The following is a 23,747-nucleotide window of genomic DNA, read 5'->3' as shown; positions in this document are numbered from 1 at the left end:
TTGTCATGTCATATCATGTCATCTTCCAACCCGCTATATCCAGAACAGGGTCACAGGGGTCTGCTGGAGCCCATCCCAGCTACCAACGCAGGAACAAACCCTAGACAGGGTGCCAGTCCATCGCAGGGTGCACACGCACACACACACTAAGGCCAATTTAGGATCTCCAGATCACCTAACCTGCATGTCTTTTGGGAGGAAACCGGAGCACCCGGAGGAAACCCACGCAGACACAGGGAGAACATGCAAACTCCACACAGGGAGGAACTGGGACAGTAATCCAGGTCTCCTTACTGCGAGGCAGCAGCCACCCTGGTATAATTGTATTCTTGTATTCCTGACTATATGCATATTATAGAGTAAATGCTCTTACATCTGGAATTTAACAGAAATTACAGAACTGCAAGACTGAAGCTTCCAGTTGCCAAAAGACACTCAGATTTGCAGATAGCAGAAGATGAAGAAGACGATGAAATTCCAAAAAGGACAAAAAGAAAGAAAATGTAAGCCTGAAATAGTTAATATGCTTGAACTATAGCATCACCTGCCGACTGTTGCTTGTGTTAATACATTGAATATTCAAGCTGTAATACTTTAATGATCCAGCTGTAAAAGTTTAATGATCCAGTTATCTCATTTTATTTATATACTGCAATTTAATCATCTCTATATATAATCTTCATTTGGATCTTGATCTTTGTTTGTCTGTGAATGAATTAGAAGAAGAAGCACTAGATGGCAGTAGAGAGATAGCTAAAACATAGCCATTGCATTAAGAATCTCCTCCAGGCTTATACTACTGAAGACTGTAGTACTCCAGTCACACCTCAAAACGCAGACATTCAAACTAAACAAATTGTGCTTTAAATTAACTAATCTTTATATATAATCTTCATTTGGATCTTAATCTTTGTTTGTCCGCGAATTCCATGCATGCTTAAACCACCTTCCAGTTTAGTACGTTGTTGTTACTCACGGATGTCAACAATGTGCCGGAATAACGAAAGGGGTGGTGGACAGTGTTACGCTGGTTAGCTCCTGAGGCCTGGTTAGAGAATGAGATTGCCGAAGATAAAAGGTACGTGTCTACGTAATATATGAATGAAAGAAAGACAGTGGGTAAAATGAATGACAACGTAACAGCACGTTCCGGAAATTATTATTGTTACATTGTAGCCGGCGAGTGCTGCGCTTCTCACAGTTGTACCGTGGCTTGCTCACATGTCAGTGAAGTGATCTCTATTTATGCTTTAAAGAGCCTGGATACCTATGTGTCCTCCTTTTATAACCATTGCTCCGTGTATATTGCCTTACTCTTTGGATTGCCACAAAGCAACCTGCGAGATTGGAGAAAGGTTGAGAAGAGATCGTGAGAGGAAACAACAGCGTCGTGAAAACGACACGGACTGTGAACGGAGAGAAGCAGAAATGCTCCTACACCACCATATAATTACTATTCAGACAGTGATTCCGAGTAGGCCGTTCCTATCGAATCAATGTCCAAGGGTTTTGTTTTGTAATTTTGTTTCCCTTATAAAAAATCATAATGCTGTGCGACAAAGGGCCCAGTTCACGACTGGCAGCCGCGTTTAAACAGGGAGCCCTTCACAGACAACTTTAACACGCGCAATGTAGTTGGGCGCACATGGCTAGTTTAGTATAACTACCACAAGGCTAATTCATGAACATTTGTCTAAACTGGTAAAACTTTTTTTCTCATAATTGCACAGTTGTATGAGGCACTGTGTATTTTGTCAATAATTTTTTAATCTTTTCCCAAAGAGCAAACACAAGATTTGATAGTGATAGTGACGGTGATGACTGGAGCAAACCTAAAAACTATCTACCTTTGCCACCCAAGATAACTCCTCCTCAAAAATTTTCAAAATCAACCACCAAGATGTCTGCTGACCATGGAGAACTTGGACGAAATGCAAAATCAATGTGCAGGATGCATCAACCTGACAGTGTTCAGCTACATTCTGAATGTAGGTTCACTGAATGTGGAGGATGCACTCAAGAAAGGAAAAGCCTGAGAAATGATTACAGAAATCAAAGTGCATCTACAGTGGAACAGCACCTAACCCCACAGTGTGTGGAAATTCCAGATACTGCATTTAGACACTGGTCTACCTCACAACAAAATGATGGACCAAATCAAGACATTTATGGCCGTAAGTGTTTATCTCAGTTTCTCTTTAATATAGCTGCCTCCGTATTTGTCACTTTAAATGAAGCCCTGATACCAGATGCAACTGTGAAGCACAAAAAAAATACCCTAAATGTTTTACATTTTGAGTAAAAGAATTATGAATCTGTGCAACTTTGTGTGTGTGTATTTGGTGTTGCTCACAGGACCCACTTTTCATTATCTTTATTCATTAATACAGCTAAATTGATCTTACCTTCTCTTTTCATCTGTTTCCTTTATTTTTCCACTTTTCATCATGTTTGCCAATTTATAGTTTACATTTCACACTTCAAAGGTGTTCATCCCCTTTGGTAAATGTCTCTGACAATTATGGTCTTATTTTGTTTGATATTAATTTTGTGGTGTTTGTGCATTGTTTTAGCCATTCTTCGAAACATTCTTGTTAAGCAGGAGATGATGATGGAGCAAGTCAAAGTGATTTTAAAAACCGTACAAGACCTTCATGAGAAATGCTGTAGTGACAGTTGTTCAGATCCAGTGCTGGAAAAAGACATTCTTCCACTACAAGATCTCACATCCCTGCAACAGCTTGAAAGTGACCTAGCGGTTGGTGTAAATAAAAAAAAAAAAAAACTAGTAAGGAAAAACTTTTTTAATAGCAACTGTAAAATATACCTTCAAACAATGACAGGCTTCAAGTTGTATTGTCTTATATGCCCAAACGGCACTCATCAGATATGCACAAGTCAAAAATGTAGGCATAGTTAAACAAAAGTTCTTTTTTTCATGGGAGGCAAAACTTATCTTTGGCAGTTACAGTAGTTAAATAAATAAAAAATATATATTTTTAATTATTGAAGTCAAAAAAGCTTTTAATAGTCTACAACGTAAAATTTTTAAAAGGCCTGAAAAAATTCCTACCCGATCATGGTTGTCAGTTTTTGGGAGTATTGAAGACTGCTACTGTAGTCAAATCTTTGTTGAAAATTAAATGAAGTGCTCATAACTTGACATGTCTGACCACAGATCACATCTGTAAAGGCTGTCTGTATTGGGCATGACAATATGCTAAAGGACTGTCAAATGCTTTTTTTATTTGACATTGTTAACATATCTTATCAAATGGTGTTTGGAGTCCCATGTCCAAGCTTACCCCAAAGATTCAACATGTACATTTTATTCTATAGCTCTACCTGTATTAGCTTCATTTGAGAGCTACCTGCTCCGTCTTCACTGGCTCCCTGTGTCCTACAGAATCGAATATAAAATCCTACTAATAACCTACAAAGCTTTAAATAACCTTGCACCAAACTACATCAGTGACCTTCTCCATCACTATGTGCCTGCCCGCCCACTAAGGTCCTCTGATCCTGGTAATCTTGTTGTGCCCCTCACTAATCTACACTCCATGGGTGATAGGGCCTTCAGCTGTATAGCGCCCAGACTCTGGAATGACCTACCGAAATTAATCAGGTCAGCTGACTCCATGAATTCTTTTAAAAAACAACTCAAAACTCATCTGTTCAGGAAGGCTTTTAGCTCTACTTGACTTTATTACCTTTCTCTCAGTTTACTTCTTTGTCAAGATGCTCATGTAACCTGTATGTGTGTGTGCTAGACCATCAATTATGTTGTCTGTTTTTTTTTCAGAATTTACTGTCTTAATCTTCTTTATTTATTTATCTGGTTTGTACAATGCTATATACTGTATATTCTGCCGTTCTTTATTATATTCTGTAAGTGCCTTGAGCATGGGAAAGGCGCTATATAAATAAAATGTATTATTATTATTATAGGTGCTTGAACTTCTTGTATGTTTTCAATCTTTTACTTTGTTGCTTGTTCTGATTCCTCCTAATATTTCTATTGCATTGTGCATCTTAAGAAGTTATGAACTCCAGCAATTTTTTTTTCTTCGTGGAAACCTTTGGCAGATTACATTGCTTGGGATTCAAGGAGGCACTGATGTGAGAGACACGGTGCGGAGAATCATGAGGCAAACTTTGACCAATTCATTGGCCAAACAACTTAACTGGAGGGGAATAAATGGAAAAACATGTTTCCATAGCCTTCACATTAAGGATATTGTGAGTGGTGAGTATTTATCATGATTTCAATACGCATACACTGCCTTTTAAAATGAAGCAACCTGTGACTGAAAATTTCCGTGATATAAGTATTTTTTATTGTTTGTTTACAATAAACCAAGCTATTAAAAGTAAACTACAGTAATCCCTCGCTATATCGCGTGGAACGCAACCCCCGCGATGGAGGAGGGATTACTGTATATGCATTATGACCAGATAAAAAGTGAACATTTTTTCTGGATTAACCAGCTTAGGTTTCACATTGGCATGGACAATAGTTCCATATTAAATGTCACTTTCCTTGTCACAAAGTACTGTTTGAAAAAATCTTAACACACTAACACTTTTTTAATAGCCAGGTCAAGATGTAAACAAACTAAGTGGCTGCTCAGGGCCCTCTGGCTACCAAGGAAACCCCAGTTGAATGGGGGGAAAAAAAGATCTAATGTTTAACATTCAACATTAAATGAAATGTATCAGGCAAAATACTAAATGATGTTAGAAAGAAGGGAAATTATAGCCATGTATGATAATTACTTTATTTTCCATATACAATTTCTTACATTAGGAATTTGTCATTTTTGCATATCCCGGCTTGTTCTCCAGAGACACACAGAGAGGGAAAGAAGCTTTTGCATCAGAGTGCAATCTATTTGTACAGAATAAAATTCTACTTTGGGCCTTAAAGTCTTCAGCCAGCAGTGATGCTAACCCATAATCGGGTTAAACATCAGTGATAAGCAATTGGTCAAGCTTGTGAACTAACTACATGGAAGTATTTAAAGCCAGTCGTTTAGGCAGTAATGCATGCAAATCAGTAGCGTTGCGTGGGTGTCAGCCACCCGGGGCAGAGGAAAATTCCGCCACCCCCTTATTTAGGTATGGTTCAAATTTTTACAAGATATTATTATTATTTATTGTGAAATTTTGCCGCCCCCTAAAAGTGCCGCCCGGGGCAGGCCGCCCCTGCCGCCCCCACTATGCTACGCCACTGATGCAAATACGGTATTGCACAAATATCTCTAGTTGTAAATATTGTTTCTTGTCAGAATACAACTACATTTTATATAGTCGCTTTGTTTACTGTAAATAAACAACAAAGACATAGCCTATGGGAGGCATGGTGGTGCAGTAGTGGCGCAGTGGTAGTGCTGCTGCCTCGCAATAAGGAGACCTGGGTATGCTTCCAGGGTCCTCCCTGCGTGGAGTTTGCATGTTCTCCCCGTGTCTGCATGGGTTTCCTTCCACAGTCCAAAGACATGCAGGTTAGGTGCATTGGCGGTCCAAAATTGTCCCTTTTGTGTGCTTTGTGTGTGGGTGTGTATGTGTGTGTCCTGGCGCCCTGCCCGGGTTTGTTCCTGCCTTGCGCCCTGTGCTGGCTGGGATTAGCTCCAGTGGACCCCCGTGACCCTGTGTTAGGATATAGCGGGTTGGGAAATGACTGCCTGACTGACTTAGCCTACACTTGCTGCCTGTTTCTTTACCATTATGGTTGGAAGCAGTCAATACTCATGTCTGACAAATAAGTATCAACTGCTGATTGACTGAGAGTGTATAATGACTGTTCTTTAGATGCAGTATGAAGAAACTCTGTAACATCAAGAGCCACAACTCAGGAAATAGAAATGTGGATTAAGAGATGGCTTCATCTGGCTGCAGATAGGGATGGAGGGAGACGAGAAAGAATGGAGCGTCAGAGGAAAAACAGCTATCAAGAATCAGGTGAGCACTGTGTGGCAGGTGGCCAGGTGTGGTCGTCAGCCGCCTGCCTATTTAAGGAGCCGCCTCCCCTCGCTCAGGGCTGGAGTCGGGTGAGGAGGTGGACGAGGTTGGAGAGGCGGAGGCGGAGGCGGAGGCGGAGGCGGAGGCGGCGGCGGCGGCGGCGGCGGCAAGGAGAGGCCTGGAGAGACAAAGAGAAAGAGAGGTGGTTAACTGAAGCCTGGACTTTTGGGAGACTGTTGGGGTTTGTGTGGCAGTGCACTTATGACTCTTGTAAATACGGTAATGTAAATAAACGTGTGGTGATGGCTTTAAACGTGTCTGCCTGTCTGTGTCCAGGCCGCCCAATTCACAACTGTCAAATCTTAAACGCGTCTAGTAAGAAGTTAATTAGGAAACTGTATAATTTCAAGTAACTGATCAACTGTTGATTTCTTGGCTGCAGGTGAAATGCATGTTCTTTCAAGTCATCATTAAGACCAGGCTTCAAGGGCATGTACACCTTTGCTGAGGACAAGTTGGACTCTTATATCACCAACTTTAACTTCCTCTCCACCCTCACAAATGTGAAAACTTGATCTGCCACAACCTTCTCAAAGAGATTAGCACTCATTCAATGCTTTCTGGGTTCTAACATTAGGCACCATCTGGAACTGTGCGTAATAGTAGGTATCCAATCATGGACTTTCAAAAATTCATGTTTGTACATTTTGGTGACCGAAACTTTTACCATCCCTTTTTTTTTTCATCTGTTTGATACATTCTTGTTTTGTGCTTGCTTTAAACACTTACATTTAGGAAACCTTTCCCTGTTTGTTGATTTAAATAATTAATTGTGCAAGGCAGCAGTTAAAATTAAGTTCAATATGTTGTGATATGTGGTCGGCCGTTCATCCCGGCCAATACCCCCAGGCCACCAGGTGGAGCCCTTCCTGCAGCATAGAGGTGCCCCGAATGCCAGCAGGGAATTCTGGACAATGCAGTTTTGATCCCCAACCCTGCTGGATGCCGTGGGGGCCGCTAGGGGACGCTGCAGGGAAGTACATTCAAGTCACATGGACAGGAGGAATGACGTGCTTCCGGGGTGGTGAAGAAAGGATTTTTATCTGACCCGGAAGTGTTCCAGGTCACGTGGACAGAGAGAGCAAAACACTTCTGGGTCAAGGACTATAAAAAGGACTATGAGAGACCAGAGCGTGGAGCTGAGCTGGGTGGAAGGGTGGCAACGTGTCTGGGAGTGGAGGATTGTATTAATTGTTTATTTAATTATTGATTTATTATATGAGTATTGTGGAGTGTAGGTGCTTTGTGCACTTTAATATTGTCCAAATAAATAATCATTGGACTTTTACCTGGTGTCTGAAGAGTGGTCAGAGGGTTCAAGGGGTCGAGAGGACCTCAAACTGTCACAATGTAAAAATATATTTTATAATATGTGTATGTCACTTATATGATGTTTTTTAGAAACATACAGGCTTATTTGTTATTTTTCCATGTGTATGCTCACTTGATTCATAAGAAAATGGTAATATATAACTGTATAAATTATAAATGTATTATAGACTTATTTTGTCATGGTGGTTTATTTATTTGGATATGTCAGAAACGCAAGGAACATTGTTTTGTTTGTTTTCGATATAAATGTAACATTTACTTTTATTACTGTCACGTCTACAAACTTCAATATTAGTAATTTTGTTACTGATCATGTAATGCAGATTCAGGATTGTTCTGTTTGTTGAAATGCATTGCACTGTATATGACAATAAAATAATTTTTAATATATGTATTTGGGTTTGTTCATATTAAAGATATGCAGTAGATATTAGTCGGACATCATATATGTAAAGTAGGAGTAAATAATATTTAAATAAGTAACAGTAGTACATAGTATTATAAGTTACACTATGTAATACTATAGTCATATAGTATACTGTAGTACTATATAATATAGAATATAGTTATAATACTATATACTGTACTATTATTTACTATTACTTAAGTATATTTAAATGAGCAAAGTGAAAATCTGACCTATGGCCCACATGAGGCCCAGTTAATTTTCCCCTGCTTCAGTGTTGGGCAGACTTCGGCAGGTTTGGCTGAGTTTTAATTTTGTTTTGGCTGGGATACAGCATCTGGATTTGGTCCACTCTGTTGCCATCAATCCTTGTGGTAAGTGGGCCAGAAAGCCCTGACAGAAGTGGACCAGATTTGGGCAAGATGAAATTTGCTATCTGGGAATGTTACTTTTGGAGAATCCACGCATATACTTAAAGCACATCATCTGTCTCATTTTCAGAGGGCTTTCAGTTTATCACTACTCCGGTTCCACTTACCGGTAATCTAACGCGTTCTAAAATATCCCCCCATAACGAGTGTATTATTGTGTGACAAAAAAATTAAAAGAAAACAGATTAAATATAAATGGCCAAATTTCCAACATAATTAAATATTTTGACGATAATAGAACTAAGTTACTGAGGAAAGTTCAGAGGTTGGGAGCATGCCCTTGATACAGTGCTTTGCCACACTCCCCGCACGACGAACCACCGGATTGGGACCCGAGTGTAGCCGTGCAACCAAGTTAATCGTCGACGAAAAAAGATAACACAGTGTAGCAAAACTGCGTGCAGTGAATACTTGTCATCACTTGTAATGATGTGAATAGCGAATGAGTATGCATGTTAGTATTGTGTATGCCGTGATTCGAGTACAGAGTTGTATTTTAAAAGTAATCTCAGTCGACAAAGTCCTTAAAAGCACTTTCCTCAAGTACCGTATCTGATGTCATAATGTGGCACATTCTCTTCAACTATTCGGTTCATTTGCCACAAGAAGACACTTGCTGCTTCGTTGGGATACCCATTCCTGTGTCAACAACCGAGAAATGGTTACATTGACGCTGCAACTCCGTAACTCGACCGCACATTTCGCCAAACCGACTTGGTAGTTATACAGTACTAAGGACCAAGCCAACACAGAGGAGTCATCAAATCCCTGCAGCCGGACCCTTCTCTCAAATCGCGGTGCAGTTTATTAGCCGAGAGTACGTATTTTGAGCGCGACGCCAGTGTTCCGCCCAGGAAAGCGTAATAATAAAGCGCCTGGAAGAAGCGGCAGTCCTACATGAACATCCTTAGATACACACCTTCTTTCCAGCTTAAGGTTCTCCTAAGTATACGATGGCGTCCAAATCGGCCTGCCTAATGGTGGCGAGCTCGGCAGCGGAAGGTATAATAGGCAGCTTTAAGGAAGCAGCAATTGTGTGTAGATTTGGTACTTTCAGCAAAGCGTGTGCAAACGTCCAGATTGAATACGAGTCGGTGTTTATATTAATCACGGTTTGGCAAGTTAGATAATTAAAAGGACTTGTGCGCCTGGACTTCATTTTACATTTTGTCATCACATTTAACTCATTTTGATTTTCAGAAATGTAAAGGAGTTTAAGCAGAAACGGGGCAGGTTGTTGTATTTTACATATGTCTATTCACTTTTATGTTGGAGAAGTCCTCTCATTCATGCACTCTGCCTGGTGTAACTTGCCCGTTCCCCGAATTATGGGATCAGCCTGATTTCAATCTCTAGATTACTGCAGTGTTGTAAACCACTGTTCCTGGCAACCAATATCAGTTATCATATTAGTCATGTTTTCCATTAGCTGTCCATATCAAGTAATAACAATCGTGTGTTTCCAGCATTTTTTGTCTTTTTCCATACGTTCAGAGCAATTATGTTAACCCTTTGTAAGTAAAGTTTATAACAAGTTCGCCATCTGTATTAGTTTCTTTTGTTTTATCTATCTATATTTAAGCCCTTAACCAAGTAACTGTCTTTACTGCACTAGGGGTGTCAGCGCAGTCCTTCATAAATTCCTTCAATTTGTGCAGCTCAGCATTCAATTTGCAGATCACTACTCCTGGGGTGAGTAATGCTTCAGATTTTTAAAGAAATAGAATGTTCTTAGCTATTGTAGTATGCTGACTTTGATCTGCATTTAAATAAGGAAACCTTAAATTGCTTTCCTACATTTGCACAACTGCTAAATTCTCTAATTTTCTAAAGTTTTTGCGGTTCATTTAGTTTCTCCTCTGGCAACTTGGGAATGCTTCAGTCTTTAGTAACATTAAACTCTGAATTTTTTAAATTACTAGGGGGCTCAGCCCCCTGCTCGCTTCGCTCGCCAATCCCCAGATATATGTATGGGATTATCAAAGTATTGTTAGAGGCAGAAGATTTAGTTAAAAAGCAGTTAAAAATAGTAAAATGCAATAAATTGAAAGAAAATTGTTTCATGTTGCGTTTTAGGTATTCTTTGCATTATACGTTATTCACATATATTGTGAATTTCCCCTTGGGATTAATAAAGTATCCTATCTATCTATCTATCTATCTATCTATCTATCTATCTATCTATCTATCTATCTATCTATCTATCTATCTATCTATCTATCTATCTATGTTTTTGTTCTGTTTGTCTTTGATATTAACAGGCAAATACTTTTTAAATTTTCACTTTTACTTTAAAACTTAAGTAAAAAACAATATTTGGAATTAACTTTTCTTTAATATTGCATTGAATTTTGATTCCATGTTTGGATTTGCATTGTGACAATGCAACATATAACTGCCCGTGAGTGAATATCATTTCTTTCTCTCTAATAAATAAACTGACTTTTTGGAATGTTTGTCCCTGTGATTTGTTAATTGTCATAGCAAAAGCTATTGTAATGGGAAACTGTACACATTTTAATACAAATGGCATATCAAGATCTCCTTTGGTGTCTGTTATTCGCGGAATACGTACTACATTACCTTTCTTGTTGCCTGTTAAAATTTTCATGTTAGAATTGTTCCACCAATTTTTTAATACAACTAATCTTGTCCCATTGCATAACCCATCACTCATACATAAATTATGCAATAACATTACGATACATCCTTCTTTCAACAGTAATTCAGCCAGTGGAAGACCGTACGGTGTTAACGGTGACTTGAAAAAATTTCTTCGAAATAGTCTCGTCTCATCTCAAGACCTGCAAAATTCTCTTCAAAATAGTCTCATCTTGTCTCAGGATTTTTTTTTATATAATAGAGAGGTTAATACAATTTTCTTTGTATAGTTGTCAAGTTAATCATTCTTTGGCTACCTAAAGTAGTTTGTCTGTTTTATAAAAAAGGTAAGGAAGACAAATGTTTTGAGGTACGGTAGTTATCATGGTGCCAGAGAGTGGTGACATACTGCATGTTGATTTGCTTGTGCAAGTAAGAATTTCACTATATTCTGTACACGTATCAATAACAATTCAATAAGCATATCCTGTTGCATTACTGGTCTGTGTGCTATTTGTGAACAGTTTCTTAAATTGCTTGGATTTGTCTTGGCCAATTTTTATACAAAATGAAATAACAGGCATACTGCACTGTTACTGATAAAGGTAGCATGACTTCAAAACTCCAGTCTATAACAAAGTGCTGAATATAGACAAATATCAAAAAAGATGATTCAGATAGGTGTTTTGTGTAGCCTACATTAGTTCTGTGGGAACACAAAATTTCAAACAAGGCAATAAAATCGGGAGAAATGGCAGTTTACTCAACTGTAATTTCATTCACATCTACTGTGTGGCAAAGTACTCCAATACCCATCCACCTCTTTTGATGTAATCAGTGGACAAGTATTCCTCCTTCAAAGTTTTACTTGAATTGGAAAATCACCAGGAACCAGGCTACTGGCCTAATTCTAGTGTGAAAGGACACTACAGTATTAGATTCATAATAAATCAAAATGAAATGAAAAATAGAAGTTTAGCCTCTAGCTATTGTTTATTGAAGCTTAAAAGATTGCACTGGAGCAGATGTGGCCATCTCCAATCCTGGTGGGTTGCAGTGGCTGTAGCATTTCATCCTAACCTTTTTCTTAATTTAATTAGTGACCAGTTTTTGCTGCTAATTAATTTCTTTTGCATTTAATTTACTTACCATTTAATTGTTTGTTTTTTTCATTAATTAACAGTGAAACAATAATGAAATACAAAATGAGCCAACACATGACCAGCTAACCAGTCCTTCACACAAAATCTCTCTTATTATAATAAAAAAAATCCTGGGACGAGATGAGACTTTTTAGCCTGGGATGAGATGTGACTTTTTCAGAGAGATACTTTCACGTCCCGCGAGACGAGACTTTGTGCCAAGAGATTTAGCCATGCCCGGGGCCAGAAATAAAAGACAAAGAGTTGATGACAAAGAAAGTAGAACGTCATAAAGAATTCAAAAACGTTGGCGCAATACACATGCAGAGCAGGTTAGAGATAATGAAAATACTAAAATTCGAAAGTCTCAAAAAATGATAGTAAAGATTGCATTAGCACAAACAAATGGAAATTATTACTCAGTGAATTAAAGGAACAGTGAAAAGAGATCAAATATATTGTTCAGATTTAAAGTTTAAGTCGGAGACTTGTAGATCATCTAATTTGTGTTGCCATCTGGGACAAGTAGTGTTTTTTTCCCAATGAAGAGGCATATCCGCGAGAATTAAAAGATTTGTTGTTTGATGAAAGTGAAATCCACATACGCAAGCGGCAAGAGACGTGAAGTGGCTGGTACGTAGCGCAGGCTGTGGGGGTTGGCGAGTGAAGCGAGCAGGGGGTGAAGCCCCCTAGTCTGAAAATAAAGAAAGGTGAAGGTTTCAGTAATGTTGGTCTAATCAGATCCACAAAACATTTTGAAGGTGATCTTAGGAAAAAGAAAATCTACCATTTTGGAAATGTCTGTTGTGGCAGAATGAGAGCACCATTATGCAATAGAATTAAATAATGGGTTAATTAACAACAAGAACTGGCTTCTAATTAAGAGATTGGAGTGAAAATAGCTCAAGGGTGAGCAACATCAGTCCTGGAAGACTACATTTGCTGCAGGTTATTGTTTCAACCTAGTTTCTTAATAAGAAGTCAGTTATTGCAGATGAAGCACTTACTTGTCTGTCTTGTTTAGATTTTCCACCCTTAACTTCTTATTTTAGTCTTAAGCAGTTGTATTCCCATTTCAGTTGCTCCTTATTAGCAAAAAGATGCAAATGACAAAGGTACCAACAGTTAACCATCTAACTTGTCTCCATTGACACCAGTTTGTTTTCATCGTGAACTGTCTGGTTTAATAAAATAATTGGAAGTAAACAGAAGAGAAAAAAGTGAAGGACTGAGAATTACTTATTTGTTTAAGGCTTCAAATCATTTGAATGGTATTCTTGGAAAGGATATAATCTACAATACAAGGATGACCTGTCATGGCAGAATGAAAACAATAACAAGCCGAGAAATGAAATAAGATTTATTATTGGCAATGACTGGTTTCTAATTAAGCATCTGGTTTGGAACAAAAACCTGTAGCCACTGTGGCCCCCCAGGAACTGACCTTGCTCATTGCTGAATTCCTTTGCAGTCTGAGGACCCAATTTAGCTAGTCATCTTTTGGCATACTCCACATTTCATTTTTGTTTGGATTCCATGTGAGGGAAAAAAACAATTCAGAAGTCTGGGTCTTGACAATTAAAATCAAGGGAAAAGAAGTCAATTAAGAGCAGAAATTGGTCACTGATGAAGAAAATAGCAGGAAGGAAAACCTACAGTCATGGTAACCTTCCAGTCTCGGAGTTGGACACCCCTGAACTAGAGCATCACAGTGTTTGGGATATGAATCAAATCTTCCATACCATGATGGTACTTAACAGTGGTTATGCATTTCAGGGTAAACCCATTGATTTCCTGGATGTTGATGACAGTAATATGCGGTGGATCCAGGACTTTCGTGTGAAATCTTATGCCAGTCCTGCTAAGTTGGAATCTATTGATGGTAGTTTTAGTATAATGTTTTGTAAAGGCTGGCTTTTGTATTACTGAATTTTTTGATCAAATACACAATTCTCCCTTTTAGTTAAACTCTTTGAAATGTTAGAAGTGTATTTCAATGTATGATCTTCTGGAGTTTTATTTGGTCATAATTAGTTCACAAGGCTATTAATTCTCTATGTGAAAAACTGAGTGTTCTACAAAGGACCAGTTACTCCTTTTATCATTTCTGTATGTGATCATCAAACATGCCTTAAAACAAATTTTACTTAAAAAGTAAATAATGAAATGGTTTTGATATATTTATGTAATATAATTAAGCCAGGAAAGCCGTAAAAAAAATTACAGACCATGATCAGAAACAAACTGTTGAACAAACTCAATTCATCTAATTTGAGGAGCAAAAACTGTTAACAAAATCTAGTAGCCGAAAGGTTCAGGAAACCATTTTCTATAAGTAAATATTTTAAAAGTTTGGACAAAAAAGAAAAATATCCTGAAATTAATAAATAATATTCCTGAATTTATCTTTAAAGATTTATGATGCAGCCATTTCCTGATAAGGGCCAGAATTTAGAATTGCAGTGTTAGCAAGCTTGGTGGTAATCTTAACATTTGGTCTAAAATGGAATTTTCTTAGATAAATATTACTAATGTTCAAGAACAAAAATAAAGACAGTAATGTTGAACTTATTTTTCTGCAATTAATGAATTTTGTACCCTCCCATTTTTTTCAAATTTTGTACTTGTGTAGGCTCTCGGTATCATGCTCTGTTAATTCCTAGTTGCCCAGGTGCCATGACTGACTTGGCCCAAAATGGCTACTTGGCAAAGATCCTACAACATTTTGTCACAGAAAACAGTGAGTCCTGATTTTTTATTTTATTTTTTTTAGGAAAGTAAGAATATTTAGTTTGTACTTTTTATGCAAGTAAATTTAGGGCAGTGTATTGCCAATACAGTAATTTTCTTCAAGACACACTGGGATCACGTTTATAAAACTTTATGTGGATTCGAGCATGAAAATATGCATACACCAAAATAACATGCAAAAAAAAAAAAAAAACAATTTATAAACCTTGAATATGTACATTTGTACACAAATTACCTTTTATAAGTCAAAATCATCTTGTAAATTTGCTTCAGTAAGTGCAGCTTGAACCCCACTTTAGTTGTCACCCTGAAATCGCCATATATGGAGTATGCTAATCAACTCCGTACAACACAGTCACAGTTCTGCAGATCTTGATTGGCTCCAACTTGATGCATTGAGGCAGTGCATGGCATTATTGCACCTCTCCTTTGCTCTTGGTCCTGGGGTCGGAGAACAGTATAAGGCACCAGCGTCTGAGTGGGTGGCCATGATCACTTGGCAAATATAATGACATGATTTCTGTTACAATTAACAGTATAGGCCACATGAAACTCTGACGGTTCAGCCAGTTACCTTATCAACAAGCCAGCCATCACATACCACGCTATCAGCAGATCATCTGCCAGAGCTAGTTTGCTTCAAAATAATTGATTTATGGATTAACCCAGGCCACCGAGTCATGAAGTTTATCAGTCTCATCTTGGTATTATGGATGACTTGAGTGTTAATGGAATGTCACTGCTTACAGGTAATAAAAGTAGCTTCATTCTTGCCAGGTACCCTTATTGCAATATTAGTGTAGTCAATTGCTCTGATTATGCTAGGAACACCGGACACTGCTGCAAATTCTCATTTTGTGTTGGCAATTTTTATGTTGGCAAAAACATGTTTTATGCATGTACATTCTCACCATATGGAAACTGAATATAGTGCTTTGTTGGTTGGTTAATGGCTTCCAGCACATCGGACATGATGGGACTAAAGTTTTACTGAGATATTCCTGACCTTTCTGCCAGTTCTTTGAGAAGTGACAACAGGTACCCAATATAATTTGACTTTTTTTTTTTTTTTTCACAAATACCCAGCATTTACAATATAATAGGGAACTCAAATATAATCTGTACATCATAGAAATCACTTTTGAGGTTTAAGATTTTTGTCACATAAACACACATTATAATAATAGGTTGGTGATATAAATTATGCATATTTCCCTAGGTGATCAGTGGTGCCATCATTTCCCAGTTTCTTTGAAATGTTGCGTATGCATGAGTCAAAGTTGCCGTAAATATGTGGAAGTTCTTCCATCAAAGTTTTCTTTTATAAATCCTGATTTTAGTGTGTAACGTTGAATATGCATGTTTCAGGCCTCTTTTTTCGCATTCACAAGTTTTATACTGTAAATCTGACCACTGGACATCTGAAAGTGTGCATCAATTGGAGTTAAAGAAAAACCTTAGTTTACATTGTGCTGCCAGTCTGATTGGGCAGGATCTTCTCCGTTAGCGGGAAAACAGTATAGCAATTTACAAGCAAAAAGAAGTTTGTTAATAAACCAAACTTCTGTGGTGAGCTGATAGACAGTTTGTGTAGGTGTCACTTTACTTACCTCTGGAATAATGACTGGATACCATCTTTGTCAGCTTATCTGTGGCCATGTGCCCCAGTTTTCTGCATATGAAGAAGTATATCAAAAGAAATCTTTTGATTAATGTGTAATAATACTTAATAATTAAAATTTGAGTCGTCAGTGATTTATAGTAAATTGCAAAAGTATTCTTGTCCTTATTTTTTATTTTTATAATGATTAAACAATTTTTTCTTAATTATATTGGTATTCAGAATTCATCTGGTGTAAGTTGAGGTATTTATTGTACAAGTAAAATTGGTTGTAAACAAGTAAATGCAGTATATATAAAGAAAAATTAAAAAAAAAATCTTAAGTAAACTGTTGTCTTACAGTAAGTACATCCCCTATACTGCAATGGCAACAAAGTGTTTTTTTTTATTTTTTTTAAGTATGCATCTACCAACTTTGCCCACTATGCAGAGGTGGTTTTCATCCAAGAATTGTCATTGACTGGCTGTAACAGCGTCATTCTTAGATACCACTTGTGGTCTCAAAGTTGTAACACAGATTCCCAATGGGCTTTAAGTCTGCAGTTTTGCTGGACTGCTCAAAGAACTTTTACTATTTAATCTTCAGACATTCTAGTATATATTTCGGTGGCTGTTATTGTTCTGCTAAAAGATGAGAGATCTGTGTACTGATATGGTTATTCATTTTGTATTCCTTCCTCTGCCCACTTTTGCTTTAGTGGTGCAAAGTAGATAGACACACAGAAAACTGTTATTGCTGCAAAGGGCTTTGAATTCTGAGTACAATGCAGTAGTTAACATATACAGTTTAAGTTTGGTACACAGGCAAATACACTTGAGTTTTAATTGAACTGAAACCCTTGTGGTATATACTCCAAGAGGTTCAGGTTCAGCCTAGCTCCTTTATAACTGTATTTTCATAAAGACACAATTAAGTATTTTTAAATACTTACATTGAAGAACTTGTTTCTAGCAATAAGCTGTCTGGAAAGATATCCCCAGTAATTTATTTTCAAACTCTTCTTTTGTGAATTAGTCTCTTATTGGTACCAGTTGTCTTTGTTTATCTTTTAGAGCCAATCTGTGCCATAGGACATGGAGTGACTGCATTGTGCAGTGCCATCAATGAAGATAAGTCTTGGATATTCAAGGAGTACAGCATGACAGGAGTAAGTGCATTGAAGGCATTGGTAGTCAGCTATGTGACAAGAAAAAGAAAACCTCTATGGTGATCTCATTCTTTTTTTGGCATTAACTTTGTTTTCTTTCTCTACAGCCCTCAATATTTGAGTTGGTAAGACGCAGGGACTTTGCAAATCTTTCTATCCTGATGGAAGACTTCGCTAAGGATTCTGGCGCTATATATAGCGGTGAGACAAGATCCTTTATTTAAATCTCTCATCCTTTTTACCCACTGCTGTGAACAGGTGTAGGTGGGCTTAACTAAAAAGGAAGCCTCTTCAAGTGTAACCTTGTGCTTGCTTTGCAGCAAGTGTAGTCGATGCAGTGCATGTAGTGTTGGACAGGCATCTTGTCACTGGACAGAATGACCAGTCAACTCTTGCAGCAGTTCAGAATCTCATACTTCTTTGCAACAACAGGTATTCCGTTCTTGAAAGTTTTAAATTTTTTGTTTTAACAAAGAATGTGTTACTTCATGCCTGTATTACTCCTTTGAATAAATAAGATGATATGATAGTTACATCTTTGCCACTGGACCAGTTTGGGATGATCTACACATTTGCTGATTTGCCTTGGTCCTGGCACTTTGAGACTGAAAAAAGTCTGTAGATTTCAGGTTTTATCAAGCAGTATATGGGCCTTGGATCATCAACAAGCAGTTAGAATCATGGGAATTGGGCTGTATTAGATAAATAATACTGAAACTGTTTAGCAGTTGCACAAAACTGCAGGCATTGTTTCTCTATAGAGTTGAATCAATAAACTCGCTTAATAGGCTTGAATCTGCACAGTTAATTTTGGTTACTTTAATTCTAGTTTCTATTTCTCTTTATGATTGCAATAAATTCCATCAGACATTTTAGGCAGTGTCACAGCAATTTTATTGAAAAAAAATTGAATCTGTTATATAGTCTTTCCTTAGGATTACTTTTATTATATTTATCTCTCCGTGCAATATGTCCTAATGTTTTGGTTAAAATTTATGGTATTACTTTGATTTGAATGGGCCCCCTGTCCAATGCCCTTAACCTGCAATTGCTCTGTCCTGTGTATGACGTTAATTTGTATCCAGCCCTGCAAGTGGGTCCTCCAACTTGCAGGGAAAACTTGGGGGTTGGTGGCAGGAATGGCACTCCAGCCGCTTTATATTTAAAAAAAAAAAAAAAAAAAAAAAAAAGAGGTGTCATCTGTTGCACGGCTGCACTCGGGTGTGGCAAGGCACTGTAATCGGAGCGTGTTCCCAACCTCTCTCTGTTTGATTTGAAAATGAATACATTTTTCCAACATAAGCCAATATGATTGCTGCTTGGTAAAAGTGATCTGACAATCAATCAGACACTTTTTCTGCTATAAGGAACTTCATTATAAACAGTAGTAAAAAGTTTTGAAGTCATGGATGTAACTTGTACATTTACCCATAATTCTGTATCATATACATTTTACATTGTTCTAAGCATATATTAGGCCATTTATTTGGGTGGAAAATACCTGCAAATGTGGTTAACTATTTGATAAGATTGTTGTGTAAATACATATAGTGAGTGTGTATTTATAAGTAGTGCTATTAAGTTTATCATTTAGTTTGTTTATGATGTGTTGATTTTCTCATTTTAAAATGTTTTACCTCACTGATGTCTACAGTCTTAGAAATAAACTATGTGTGAAAACTTGTTTCCATATTGTTCATTTGACCTGATTGTTGCTTGAAGTTCCCAATTTAACCTACATTTTCTTACATTTTTTAATCTTAGGAAATAAGGTATTTCAGAATAGGATGGAACTTGGAAAAGACTACTGTATTCATATCATTGTTCCCAAGGAGCAGGTGTTTTCCAAATTTCCTGTTTTGTTCAGAAGCTGGCATTCGGTGATATAAACCTACAGTCCTCCCCTGTTAAGATGTTACATTCCACAAGCACAAATTCCACAAATTAGGCATTTTCTTCATAATCGTTTAACCTAAAGTTATGATTAAAAAAAATCCAATGTGTTATATGTTCCTTTTCTAATGATTATCTTTGGCTAATAATCATGACTCACTGGTCTACAAATAATGTTGGATGAATGAATTGCTGAAACCAGAAATAAGTGTAAACCTTTTGTATTGTTTTGCTGCACATTACCATTATTTATGCTTACATTATGATACTTACAAGCGTGTGGTGGATGCACGCCCAAGCTTAAAACTAATTTATTAAAGTATTTTTAGAAAGTTCCTTTAAATCAAGATCAAATGATCCTTTGTCAGTACTTGTGCAATAAATGTAGACATGCTGCTTACAGTTACTGTAGTATGAGGCTGGAACTGAACAAAATGATTGGATGAAAGATTATGGGAATTGCATCTTTCTAGGAGTTACATTATTTAAATATTAATGCAAGCTCAAACTATGAAATATCCAATTTAATCATATTTTTATGGGTACAATATGTATATATTTGTATACTGCATAATAATTTAACTTTTAATTCATTACAATTGCTTCCTTTAATATTGTATTTTGCACTGTACACTAATTAAATGATTTCTTTTCTTTTTATACTGTATTTGATATAATTTGAGCATTACAGTTTCTCCTTGAGAATGAATTTTCAGTTATTTCCAAAGATACAGAAACTATATTTTGTGGCATTTACATATGAAGTTTCTTGAAAAGTAGACTTTTAATTCCACCACATAGATACAACCCTCATTTAGTCTTTGCTTCCTTCCTTTAACGATGGAATGAAAATCGGGCCTTGTGCAAGGCAACTAATGAAGTTAAACAGCTGACATAAGGCCATAAAAATAGAAGTAAGCCTTATACTCACCACCTGCACAGCTGACTGAGTAGACTTTTGGAAGCAATACAAACGAGGTAATAAGAGCTTTATATAAAAGTGGAAATTCAACTATCATATGCAACTGAGGATTATTGTTTGTTTTTTCTCGGGTTTGCTGTTGCATGGTACAAGGTCTGTGTAGAATTTATATGAATAAAATGCACCCAGTTCCTTTGTCAGTTGTATTGTCCACTTTAGAACTGTTTTGAGATATGAAATCTATTTCTTAATCAAACTAACATATAAATGAAGTAAGCTTTTCAGTGAGTAGGTTACTTGTAGGTAAAAATCGAAACTTTAAGTATTTGCAGGTGACTCTGGTTATGTTTGAAAATTCACCATTATATTTTTTCTGTGGTGGTTCTCAAATATTGGTGAACTGTTGTGGTGACCAGCTTCCACTTGAACTGAAGCGATCCCTTACTAGGTGGTGAATCCTTCTGTATGTCACACCCTGAAAGGATTTCATTACCAGAAGAGCAACCACTAGAGTGACTGTGCAGCCAATGACTGTACCAATAATGATGGCAACATAGCTTGCAGCTGAAAAGAGAAAAAAAAATCAATCAGAAACTAGTACAAATGAAATCACAATCACGCACTAGGAAGGTATCCTGAAACTTCACTAACTGTAAGCCTTTACCAGATAAAATACTTTCTAGCATGACATACTGTACACTGTTCATATTTTCAATAAGTTATTTTAGGTTTCTGTGGCAATTACACTACTGCCCTTCCTAATTGTAGGGACAGCCAGGCAAGCTCTATTCACAAAAACACATAAAGGTCAACCATCGCTTTCTTAAATGCTGAAGGTAAGAACTAATACAGATTCATGGAGCACCATAAGAAAACTGCTTCCTGTTTTGCAGTGCAATAACAACTCCCTGCAGGAATTGCCAAAAACACATTTAAATCAAACGGTGGACAGAACCTCATGGTAGGATATTAAAGTTTACAGGTTTGTGGATTTCAGAGCTATTTCCTACTATTAAGCTTGATTGATCTTCCCACTATTTCTGGCTACTTTTGTTCTTTTTTTCACTCTTGTATTATTTGCATGAATTTGGTTAGGATCATCTGCACTCACAACCATACATAAACGTTAAGGTAGATAGTGATGGATTAATGCTAAAGTACAAGATGAAATCATAGATTGCCAAAGTCGACCAAGGAGGTAAAGATCACAAAGTAATTCAATTCTTTCCAAAGGAACCTTATTTTATACATTCCCTCTTCTCTGAATAATTATTGGAATTTTCTTTTAAGTGGTCAAAATACAATGAAAACTTGTTCTTCATGTATTACTAGTTGGATCAGTGCATTTCAGCAGCCTACACTAATTTGAAATGTCATATGGCTCAGGTTACAGAAGCTGAATGATTTTTTTGATATATAGACAGCCATCTATGTACTGTATGCTAATCTGGGCGTATTCGTATTTGTGAATTTCCCCTTGGGATTAGTAAAGTATCTATCTATTCAAGCAAAGAACAGAAAGTTAAACTGGAGGTATGTAAATACTTGACAGGCAGCAGGTTTTCATCGTAGTAGGTCAGATGATCAGAAACTGAAATACATATGAATAGAAGCTCTTTGCCTAATTAGATCTTGTGAGTGCAAATGCAGATCAAGTCCTTTCATTTTGTAAAGCTGCTTAATTGAAGTGTATGATTGCAGGGCATGGGGCCTATTTCAGCAGGTTTGGCACCAAACCTGAAAGGGTAGTCACAGTATCACAGAACATGCTCATTATACATCAATGCTCACTCACACAAGGCCTGCCATTGTTGTCAATTAATGTAAAACATATTTTGGGATGTGAAAAAAAGAGTATAGTATCCACCTCTTGGATTTTTTCACCCATTTTGATGTTCTTTGCTAATATATTCTGCCAGTGAAAACTTTGTTGGCTAACTTCTGGGTCATGCAGATTTATCAGTTACATTATGCCTGGTAAATGTTTTTATGTTACAATATTTGAATTGTTATCTACTGTAGACACAACAATATTATCATATCTTCATTAAAATCAATTTTCATCTAGGTCTCTTAAGTCTAGCATCATGAAATCTTTTCTTAGTTTGTCTCCATCAGTTATTAGGAAAAAAAAAGTCGCCAAGTGATGCACTATGGATAACACAGGTCAGCAGGTCCTTCTAACAAATAACGCATGTTAGGCCCCAAATCTAAATCTTGTTAGACTATATGATTAATCATTGTATATCTGTACTTCAATTATTAGATCATACCCTACAAATACTAATGAAATAAATTCCTATGAAATTCATTATAGTAGCTTTGCTAGTCAAATCTGTCAGCTACATGAATGTTATGCCATATGAAAACAAATACCATGTGTTGTACTGTATACTTCTTGTCATTGACTACTGAGTGTACAAGTAGGAAGCCTTTATCTAATTAGTATCTGAAGCTTTGTTATGATAAAATCTGTAAAATAAAATTGTTAAGTGAAAGACTTACTCCAAGACTCTGCTCCAAGTGTTAAATCTGAGAATGTCACTGTAATGTGTTATGCATACTATGTCCAAAGTCTTCCATCCATCCATCCATTATCCAACCCGCTATATCCTAACTACAGGGTCATGGGGGTCTGCTGGAGCCAATCTCAGCCAACATAGGGCTCAACGCAGGAAACAAACCCGGGGCAGGGCAAACACACACACCAAGCACACACTAGGGACAATTTAGGAACACCAATGGACCTAACCTGCATGTCTTTGGACTGTGAGAGGAAACCCACACAAACACGGGGAGAACATGCAAACTCCACGCAGGGAGGACCCGGGAAGCGAACCCAGGTCTCCTAACTGCGAGGCAGCAGCGCTACCACTGCGCCACCGTGCCCAAAGTCTTGTTCTTCCTAAACCTGTTTATCATTATTCAGTTGTCATCTACCTATCCATTTTCTAACCCCAATAGTCTGATTTAGAGTCACAGACAGCCAGAGCCCAACCTGGCAGCACTGGGTTTAAGGCTGAAATCATCCTTGGCTTCGGAGCCAGGCCATCTTAGAGTTCACTTAGCCACTCGCACTAGGCCAATTTAGAGTTTAACATGAATCATAACATGAATTAAGTCATAAATCAACACGATTCTTAGGAGTGGAAAGGTAAATTAGTTTATACTCTGGATTATAACTCTATAAAACACTGTTAAAAGAAAATTGGCACATGGCATAATACCTCTGCTATTATAGCTAATACAAATCACAGGCAAAATACAAGACTAGATACAGTACATTCAGGGGTCATTTTGTTGCATACAGCTCTAGAACAACCTGCATTCTGCCAGGCCTGGATTCAACAAGATAGATAGATAGATAGATTATTAATAGTGTAATTGTGAACACAAATATATCCTAATGAGCATCAATTATACCACCTGGTATTCCAAAACCATCCTGCTTTGTGACTTTCAACTAGGCAGCAGTATTT

At 37.2% G+C, this 23,747-nt stretch overlaps 2 protein-coding genes across 3 annotated transcripts; both read left to right on the top strand.

Moving 5' to 3' along the window:
- The first annotated feature begins 363 nt into the window (after positions 1-363).
- LOC114643977 (uncharacterized) lies at positions 364-4,663 on the top strand. The gene is made up of 4 exons (XM_051922578.1): positions 364-503; positions 1,783-2,174; positions 2,574-2,788; positions 4,595-4,663. The coding sequence occupies exons 1-4, from the start codon at positions 364-366 to the stop codon at positions 4,661-4,663; spliced, it is 816 nt and encodes a 271-aa protein (XP_051778538.1).
- A 4,337-nt stretch (positions 4,664-9,000) lies between these two features.
- gatd1 (glutamine amidotransferase class 1 domain containing 1) lies at positions 9,001-22,675 on the top strand. 2 transcript variants are annotated; one of them, XR_007934000.1, is made up of 9 exons: positions 9,001-9,192; positions 9,806-9,882; positions 13,710-13,815; positions 14,566-14,673; positions 17,359-17,453; positions 17,561-17,654; positions 17,774-17,885; positions 19,218-20,346; positions 20,422-22,675. XR_007934000.1 is itself a non-coding variant. In XM_028794901.2 (8 exons), the coding sequence occupies exons 1-8, from the start codon at positions 9,144-9,146 to the stop codon at positions 19,222-19,224; spliced, it is 648 nt and encodes a 215-aa protein (XP_028650734.1). In that variant the 5' UTR covers positions 9,001-9,143; the 3' UTR covers positions 19,225-20,381. The 2 variants fall into 2 exon arrangements, 1 of the variants encoding a protein (XP_028650734.1); XM_028794901.2 differs by lacking the exon at positions 20,422-22,675 and having other exon boundaries at positions 19,218-20,381.
- The last annotated feature ends 1,072 nt before the right edge of the window (positions 22,676-23,747 follow it).

This window comes from Erpetoichthys calabaricus, chromosome 2 (assembly GCF_900747795.2).
Source record: "Erpetoichthys calabaricus chromosome 2, fErpCal1.3, whole genome shotgun sequence".
NCBI lineage: Eukaryota > Metazoa > Chordata > Cladistia > Polypteriformes > Polypteridae > Erpetoichthys > Erpetoichthys calabaricus.
The sequence above is the reverse complement of the archived record's forward strand: the minus strand, read 5'-3'. Positions and strand labels throughout refer to the sequence as shown.